At 40.1% G+C, this 10,233-nt stretch overlaps 1 protein-coding gene across 1 annotated transcript in view; it reads right to left on the bottom strand.

Moving 5' to 3' along the window:
* Positions 1-10,233, bottom strand: part of NLN (neurolysin) — a 225,002-nt gene that overhangs the window by 107,156 nt on the left and 107,613 nt on the right. The window contains exon 3 of the mRNA XM_007952864.2: positions 8,800-8,948. Coding sequence (XP_007951055.1) covers positions 8,800-8,948 — 149 coding nt within the window. The remainder of the gene's footprint in view (positions 1-8,799; positions 8,949-10,233) is intronic.

Below are 10,233 nucleotides of genomic sequence, written 5' to 3'. Positions count from 1 at the left end.
TCCTTCCCTTCAAGGCTCAGGGGTCCAAGATTATCTTCTGTGTCTGTGTTAATTGGTTTCCCTTTTCTTTGTTGAAGAGCATCTGTGCAGTCCTTGTGCCTAGTCCGCCATCTTGCCGGAACCTCTGACTCAAGGTTCTTGCTTCCTAACACACAACAGCATCATCACTCAGCAGTCCTCAGCCCAACTGCAAGTGGGGGCACACAAACTCTAATTGACTCCCAGGGAGGTGTGTGCTGTTGTTTTCAGAAGTCAGAGCTATGGGATGTGCAGGGAGGCAGGTGCTGACTATGGGAGCACTCTACTCTAGGGCCTTTCTCTAGTAATTCACAGCAGGCTTGCAAATGACAGTGTCCAGGTGAGGGAGTAGATGTCATGCTCCAAATGGACCTTAGGGAAGTCTGTCTTGCTGCTATCAGAGGCCTCCCTGTAGTATACTGGCTGTTGACGTAGCCTCCATTAAAGATGCCTGCTTCTTAGTATATAGCAGCCTCAGTCAGCAGTCCTCAGCACTAACCAAAATGGGGAGCAGTCAGACCTAAACTGACTTTCCAGGAGGTCTGTACTGTTGGTTTCAGAGTTCTAAGTTACTGGGTGGTAAAGTGTTTACTATGGGAGCTGACTCTATTCCCTGGGCCTTCTGTAATAATTTTCAATAGATTTGCAGCCAACAGTGTCCAGGTTGGAGAGATTCTGGCACTTTCCAAATGGACTCCAGGGGAGATGTGTTTTGTTGCCATCAGAGAACCCCCTTAACCCCAGAGTATGTTGTTTTGTGGGTATAGCTCCCATTCATGATGACTGCTTCTTAGTACACAGAAGTCTCAGTCAGCAGCCCTCAGCCATGACTGAAAAAGGGAGTAGACAGACCAGAACTGACTCCCTTGGAGGTCTGTCCTATTGGTTTCAGAGACCTTAGCAATGGGGCACTCAGGAAGGCAGGTAGAGTGTTGATCACAGTGCAGACTCCCCTGCATAGGCCTTCTGTAACAATCTGTAGTAGGTTTGTAATTGATAGTAACTGGGTCAGGGAGATACTGGCACACTTCAGACAGATCCCTGGGGAGATCTGCCTTGTTGATTTTAGGGTAGAAGCTTGGGGTCCTATATCTTTGTAATGCCAAGGGCTGTGGTGGTTGGGGAAACAGGCTCTTCTTGTGGGGCCACCTTCTCAGTTCACAGCAGCTGGCAGCCTAAATGGCTGGGGGAGTGGCAGGGATGGTGGGAGAGGCAATTTTTCTACCATATGGAATTTGAGGGTTCCAAATCTCATTTTTGAACCTTCAATCTCTCCCAAACCTTGTTGTTTTGTTTCTTAGCACAATATTACTAAGGAAAAGGAAGACACAAGAGGTACAGACAACAAAGGTAAATACTATTACATACATAATACTGCACTGTCAGTAGTAACAATCATTAATCTACAGGTGGATCATAGGTAGACAGGCAAGATGATCAGGTATGGGTAGGCAAATGGAAATATACCCATGACTACATATAGGATAGGCAGATGATATTTCTACATACATATTTTTATGTGCTATAAAAAGGTCCATATATAATAAAGTTAACAGGGGGTAAAGTTATGACAACTTTTTAGCCATAACCAAACACCTTGAGAGAGTGACTTGCTGAGCCTCTGAGCTTGGGACCATGGTTGCAAGGGACATAAAAATAAACTGGCATAATATAGTACACAAAAACCTCATTCTACATCCTACTTTGGTGAGTAGCAACTGTTGTTGTTGTTGTTAGGTGCTATCGAGTGGTCTCTGACTCGTAATGACCCTATGCACAGCAGAATGAAACACTGCCCAGTCCTGTGCCAGGCCTCATGATCCTCGCTATACTTGAGCAATTCATTGCATCCACTGTTTCAATCCATCTTGTTGAGGGGCTTCCTCTTCTTCGCTGATCCTCCACTTTACCAAGCATGATATCCTTCTCCAGGGAATGGTTCCTTCTGACAACATGACCAAAGGAGGTGAGATGAAGTCTAGCCATTCTCACATCCAAGGAGCATTCCAGCTGCACTTCTTCCAGGACAGATTTGTTAGTCCTTTCAACAGACCATGGTACTCTTAGCATTCTTCTCCAACACCACAACTCAAAATCATCAACTCTTTGGTCTTTCTTATTCATTGTCCAGCTCTCACATGCATAAGAAATTGCAATTTAAGCCTCGAGTTGCAATTTGAAAGATTCTATGGGCAAAATACTGAATGATGCAGGAAACATCAAAAGAAGATGGAAGGTATACACAGGTCACTGTAGCAAAAAGAATTGGTTGACAATCATCCATTTCAGGAGGTGGCATATGATTTAGAACCAGTGTTATTGAAAGAAAAAGTCAAAGCTTCACTGAATGAACTGACGAAGAACAAGGCTCCAGGAATTGACAGTATACCCAATGAGATGTTTCAGCAAACGGATGCCATGCTGGATGCACTCACTTGGCTATGCCAAGAGATTTGGAAGACAGCGACCTGGCCAACTGACTGGAAGAGATCCATATTTATACCTGTTCCAAAGAAAGGCAATCCCACAGCATGTGGAAATTACTGAACAATATCATTAATATCACATGCAAATAAAATCTTACTGAAGACAATTCAAAAACAGTTGCATCAGCATACTGACAGAGAGCTACCAGTGGATTGAGAAGAGGACATGGAATGATTGAAAATAGCATGGCATGAGTCAGGTGCATCTTAGTCTCCAAGGAGATATCTTTGCTCTGCATCACTTGAAAGAGGTCTTTTGCAGCAGATTCGCACAATGCAATACGTCATCTGATGTGCTGACTGCAGCTTCCATTGGTGTTGATTGTAGAACCAAACAAAATGAAGTCCTTGACAACTTCAATCTTTTCTCCATTTATTGTGAAGCTGTTTATTGCACCAGTTGTGAAGATTTTTGTTTTCTTTATATTGAGGTGTAATCCATACTGCAGGCTGTAGTCTTTAATCTTCATCAGTAAATGTTTCAAGTCGTTCTCACTTGTTAGCAAAGTTGTGTCATGTGCATATTGCAAGTTGTTAACGAGTCTTCCTCCAATTCTGATGCCACGTTCTTCTTCATACAATCCAGCTTCTCAGATTATGTGCACAGCATACAAATTGAATAAGTATGGTGAAAGGATACAACAACAAAAAAGGTATTTGTGATGAATAAGTCATTCTTGAAAAATTCTATCATGTGATCTCCAGCATTATTTCTATCAACAAAGCCATATTTTCCAACTACCAATAAGTCTTCTTTATTTTCAACTTTTGCATTCCAGTCACCAGTGATGATCAATACATCTTGATTGCATGTTCTGTCAATTTCAGAATGCAGAAGTTGGTAGAAATCTTCAATTTCCTCATCTTCAGCTTTGGTGGTTGGTGCATAGATTTGAATAACAGTAGTAGTAACTGGTCTTCCTTGTAGGCATATGGATATTATCCTATCACTGACAGCATGGTACTTCAGGACAGATCTTGAAACAGTTTTTGTGATGACGAATGCCCCACCATTCCTCTTCAATTTGTCATTTCTGGCATAGTCGCAACTAGGGTCTTAAAAGTTTACAAGTGGCTATCTAAGATGGTCACTCCTCATTAGGAGCAAAGAAGAGTGAAGAAAAACAAAGGCACATGGAAACATTTAGTGCAAAGGATTAGTGGACCATCGGAACCTCAGCCTACATGATCCTGAGACCAAAAGACCTAAGTGGTGCCTGGGTATCACTGACAGCCACTTGCAAAGGGATCAAAATTGGAGATCTTGGTTAGAGTAGAGAAAAATGGGGAACAAAACTCAAAATCATAAAAAAGACTATGCTTACTGGTCTGATACAGATTGGTGGAACCCTTGACATTACGGCCCCATCACCCTTTGGGCCTGGAATTGAACTCACTTCCATGGCTTAAAGTTCAGCCAAACAATAGACAGGCCTATAAGGTGAACAATTACACTAAGGTACACTACTTAGAACATTAAGCCATGGGAGATTGCAAGAGCAGCATTTGTTTAAGTAGAAGGCTCAGAAGACAGGAATGCATAGGAAACACACAGGGAAAAAGTACCACAGGGACGAAGTGGGAAGAGAGCTGTCACATTGTGGGGATTGCAATTGATATCATGAAACAAAATGTTTATCAACTGTTGAATGGAAAGTGAATTTGCTCTTATTATACCCAAATTACAATAGAGAGTTTGAAGGAAAAAAAAAAAAAAAAAAGAATAAAGAAATTGTTTTTCTGTTTGGTTGCAAAAAAGATATTCCATTTTATTCTGTTCTCATGTCGGTAACTCACGTCTGATTGATAAATCCTTCACCCTCTACCCAGCCTGCCAGAATCTACTAAGTTTCTGCTCTCTCTCTCAGTATTTTCCTAGTCTCCACCCCCTAATTTCTGCTTAGACTCTTTGTGTTCTTTCCCGCTCTTCAGGTGCCCTCGCCCCCAAACCCCCCAGTTTCCAGTGAAGCTCTTTGTTTATTTTCCCACGCTCCCCAAGCTCCCAGTTTCCAGTGGATTTCTTTGTTCACTCCCCCCCTCTTTGTCCCTTTACGGGCTTATCTTGTCTCCACACTCCTTTGCATTTAGTTCCTCTTCAACACTTAGGATTGGTTCTTTTGAAATAGGCAAACAACCTCCTGCATCAAAACACTACTTAAGCACCCTGCAAAGACAGGATCGGGGCTGGTGCTACTCTAAGCCTCAGCCCATCCACTAGATGGATGTTTCAATAAAACTTATTTTTCTAACAATTCACCCTGGTCTTGTTCTCCTCAGTATTCGACACCTAAGAATGACTGCGTGCAGTGTAGTAAATTACTTAGTATGGCTTTTCTACCCATAAGTCACTGTAAACTCAGTGGTGGAATGAGCAACTGAGGAGCTCCTGATTGTAAATGTTACCCACCTGGGTTATTTCTGTTGGGCGTGGCACAATACAGTATTATGGGAGGCTCACTCTCAGGTGCTTAGAATTCTGTTGTTATGATTGGTTGGTTTGGCCACTCTGCCAAGCTCAAAAGGAGGCCTCCTAGAGGCAGAACTCTCTCTGACTGCTGGTTGAGGAAGATATGCTGCTGAAAGAGACATGTGCTCCTGAAAGAGACATGTGCTGCTGGAAAAGAGATGCAAGAGACATGCATTGCTGAGTAAGACACTGAGGGACATGCACTTCTGGGGGAGAGACTGTGAAAGAATTGGCTGAGAGACAGTGGGCTGGGGAGAGAGACTGAACATTTTTCCTGAACTCGAATTGTAGCCTGGTGCTTCCCTAATAAACCTCATAATCTGTGAGTTCTGTGTGGTCACTGCAGTGAATTATCGAACCCAGGAGAGAGGTAGTGGGTGCTTTGGGAGAAACGGTTGGTGAAAGGGCTGGAGGGAGGCAGCATGTCTGGCCTTGCAGTAATAGGCCTTGGGCTATTGATGGTGATTCTGCCTTCCTCTTGTGGGGTTCTAGGAGGTCAGAACATGTGGCCTCCTTGTCTTTTTTTGCACTGCGTATTTTCTGAATCTGTTCACCACCTGGTTTCTCAATTTAGTTCACTGAGCATTTACTGAATGCTTACTTTGTATCAGGCACTATGCCTGAGATACAAAATAGAATCCAAGATGATACCTCCCTCCTTTAAGGGGTTTAATGTAACATCTGCATGATTTCTGGCAAACACTAACCAATGAGCTATGTGGCATTTAGAAAGTCTCCATTTCTGAGCTTCAATTCCTTCGTTTTATATAAAGCGCTACCTCTAATTGTAGTATAAAGTTTAAACTAGATAATTACATTTCAATACAAATGTAAATTAATGTTACTAGATTCCTTGAATCTGGGCTGATCACAGTAACTGGCCAACCAACACGTGTGGCAGAAGTGATGCTGTGTGATTTCTGAGCAAGGTCATAAACTGTAATGCAGTTGCCGCCTGATTTGCTGGGATATTTATGTTGGAGCTCTGTGCCTCCATGAAAGAATTCCTATCACCCTAAAGCTGCTATGCTGTGAGGAAGCCCAAATAAACCCACACAAAGAGACTACATGGAAATACCCTGAAATTGCATATACAAAAATGCCTAGTTAGCCCCTACCTCCTTCATCCACTATGTACCTGAAACCACCTGCCAGAATTGCCCAGTTGATTCTTGATCCACAGAAACTGAGAAAGATAATAAAATGACTGCTGTTGTTTTAAGGCACCATATACATAATTGGTGGGCAATCTACTTCCGTAGTAATACTGCCTCGGAAACCCAAGGAGGGGTCGTTGTGAGTCAGGTCTGACTTGATGGCACATAACAACAGCATACACAATTGGAATCATTATTGAGCATAGATTTTATAAAAAAAAAAAAAAAAAAAAAACCTGGAAAATAAAATAATTTCACATTTCTATTTACTAATTCTGAGTAGAAAATAATATGAGCGCTAAAATAACATTTTATATACAGTTTGGATAATACTGTAAAACATGCAAAAGTGGAACCTGTGCAAGGAAACCTGTCAAAGAAGAACTCAGAGACATTTCCCTAAAATGAGAAGCAGAAAAGTGGTAAGACTGGAGGTCACCTTTCAGCCAAATGAAAGATTGGCTCATAAAATTTAACAGTATCAACTGTGAACACTGTATACTTTTAAATAATCATCTATATAGGAGCTCTGGTGGTGTAGTGCCTAATGCATTTGACTGCTAACCAGAAGGCTGGCAGTTCAACCCCACCAGCCATTTCTTGGAAGGAAGACCGGGCAATCTACTTTCATAGAGATACTGCCTTGGGAACTCAAGGAGGTGTCGCCATGAGTTCGATTTGACTTGACAGCAGTGAGTGTTTGTGTGTGTTATATGAGAACAGTCAACATTTACCCTAAAGCAAAGATGAAAAGGTAAGGGGGGCCAGGGAAGCTAGTTTAGTGGAAATAGAACAACCAGAATGGAAATAATTCTGAAACATTGTGAATAACATAACCATTATCACTGAACAGTATGTACAGAAATTGTTACGGGGTACCCAATTTGGTGCATAAACTTTCACCAAAAATACAGTGAGGAGAAAAAATACTTACCAGGAAATCTAAAGTGACAAATCTTCCATATTTATGGACATCACTTATTAGAATCAGAGAAGGTGGAATAGTAACAAAATATTAGACTTAAATAATGACATTAAGACTGAAGTACCTTTCTGAGGTTAGAACATCCAAATGAAAACGTAGAAGTCAGGAGAAAAACAGAGCTTATCAAAGGAAATTAGAAATTCTAAGAAAAAGTTCTAAACTACATATGTAACATAGAACTAGAGAGGAAATTGCATTATGTTAGGATGAAATAACAGGAGAAAGTAAAGGTCACAATTCAAATCAAACGGGATAATAACTGTGGACAAAGGAGAAAAGAGGACAATTTAGCCTGTAAAGAGTGATTATGTCAATTCTTTTAACATGTTGATGTAAAAAAAAATTAGCATAGCACATTTACAAAAATACCTCCTGGGCAAGGGACCAGTTGGCAAACAAACACAGAAGGCATGTGTTATTTGTATAAAAATATGGTATATTGCCAAAGATGAACTATCATAAACAATATAGATGATTATAAATTATATGGTGAAAAATGCTTGTCTGGCATGAGAAAATGAATAGCTTGTATATTTTACATGTCTGAACAAAGTCTTCATTATATATATAGTCTATAAATACATTACAAATAAACATTTTTGTTTAAAATGTTTTAACTCATCATAATTTGATAACAAGGAACATTTGAGATTTTGCAGAAATAAACATGCAAAATAAAGTACTTATTTTGTAAAATATTTGTTTTCCAACAAATTTTTGAGGTATCATGAAAATTAAAATTTATAGCAAAGTCATGATCGAAATGCTGGGAAGCAAATCAAGACTGGGGATGAAAAGACCAAGAACACTCAAGGCAGACCCACCTAGAACATTTATTATCCATAATTTCCATAAGTCCTGAAAAATGTAAGGATGATAGACAGGAATGACTCTGGTATGCATCAACAGTATGTTATTAATATGATGGCCAAAAACACAAGATATTCATAGATAGGAAACTCAATCCAACTTGCTTCTAGTTGATTGAATCTAATATAAACCATTCGGTATTTTGAAAATTCAAAGACATTTTACATTGAATCATCAAATTCATAATGGTTAAAAAGCCCTAGATTTATAGATGTGTATTTATTCACACTTGGTGTTTAATTTTAAGAAGCTCTGGTTGCGCAGTGCCTAAGGCATTTGATTGCTAACCAGAGGTTGGCAGTTCGAATGCACCAGCCACTCCTAGGAAGGAAGATGGGGCAGTCTACTTCTGCAAAGATTTACCTCCTTGGAAACCCAATGGGGGTCACTGTAAGTCGGATTCGATTTGATGGCAGTAGTTTGGGGTTTTGGTGTTTAATTTGATATGAATGCAATCAGCAACTCAACATAAACCCATGTTGTTGTTATGTGCTGTCGAGTCAAACCTGACTAATAGAGACCTCTCCTTGGTTTTCCGAGGCAGTATCACTACGGAAGTAGGATTGCCCAACCTTCCTTCTGAGGAGTAGCTGGTGGGTTTGAACCACCAGCCGACTGATTAGCAGGCAAGTGTCTTAGCCACTATGCTACCAGAGCTCCCAACATAAACCCATAATCATGTAATATATAATACTATATATACTATGCTCATTATAATTGAAACAAAATTCAAATACTTTTAATTGCTGGTCAGAGGTTTTTACTTTTTTTTTTTTTTAGCTTTTTAACTTTAAAGGGATTTAGAACATCATTTACCTGTAGATGAACAATTCTTTGAAATATATCTTCTCTCATGCTCATCTCAATGTCAAAACGAGAAAGTTTTTTGTCTGCTTCTGTACTTGCTGCTCGTACTTGTTTGTCAGAGGAAACATGCTGGGGAAAGTCTAGCATGGTTCTTTCCACTGTTGACAGAAAAAAAAAATTATTAATACCAATTTTTTCCAGTTGTCACTGAGTTCACTGAGACTCATAGTGACCCACATGTATCAGAGTAGAACTGTGCTCCACAGGGTTTTCAATGGAAGCAGATCACTAATTTTTGCCAATTCCAAAGAAAGGTGATACACCAGATCTAGAGATTATCAAGCAATATCATTAATATCACATGCAAGTAAAATTTTGCTAAAGATAACTCAAAAAGAGTTGCAGCAGTACATTGACAGGGAACTTCTAGAAATTCAAACTGGATTCAGAAGAGGCCATGGAACAAGAAGTATCAATGCTGATGACTATGGATCTTTGGTGAAAGCAAAAAATTAAGGAAGGTTGGGCAATCTACTTCCATAGTGATACGCCTTGGAAACCCAAGGAGGGGTCGCTATGAGTTGGGTCCTACTCCACGGCACATAACAACAACATTTTACTGACTATACAAAGTATTCAACTGTGTGGATCATAAATTATGGATAACACTGCAAAGAATGGGAATTCCAGAACACTTAATTGTGCTCATGAGGAACCTGTACATAGACCAGGAGGCAGTCATTCAAACAGAACAAGGGGATACTGCATGGTTTAAAATCAGGAAAGGTGTGCATCAGGGTTGTCTCCTTTCGCCATACTTATTCAATCTGCATGCTGAGTAAATAATCTAAGAAGTTGGAGTATATATGAAGAAGAACGCAGTATCAGGATTGGAGGAAGACTCATTAACAACCTGCAATACGCAGATGACACAAATCTTCTTGCTGAAAAATAAAGATGACTTGAAGCACTTACTGATGAAGATCAAAGACTACAGCTTTGAGTTTGGATTATGCCTCAGCATAAAGAAAACCACAATCCTCACAACTAGACCAATAAACAACATCACAATAAACGGAGAAAAGATTGAAACTGTCAAGGATTTCATTTTACTTGCATCCACATCAACACCCAATGGAAGCAGCAGTCAAGAAATCAGATGTCATACTGCAGTGGGAAACCAAACCAAAAACCAAACTCACTGTTGTTGACTCAGATCTCACTCATAGCAACCACTCCTTGGGTTTCTTTTCTTTTTTTTTTTAATCTCTTTATTTTTTTTTATTGTGATTTGGGTGAAGATTTACAGAGCAAATTCACTTTCCATACAGCAGTTCACATACACCTTGTCTCATGTCATTGACCACAGTTTACCACAATGCAACAGCTCCCCTCCCACTTCCTCCCCATAGTTACCCCTTCCCAGTGTCCATCCCTCCATAC

This window comes from Orycteropus afer, unplaced genomic scaffold, assembly GCF_000298275.1.
Source record: "Orycteropus afer afer isolate SDZICR_OR568_19922 unplaced genomic scaffold, OryAfe1.0 scaffold00362, whole genome shotgun sequence".
NCBI lineage: Eukaryota > Metazoa > Chordata > Mammalia > Tubulidentata > Orycteropodidae > Orycteropus > Orycteropus afer.
This window is presented reverse-complemented; position numbering and strand designations above follow the sequence as displayed.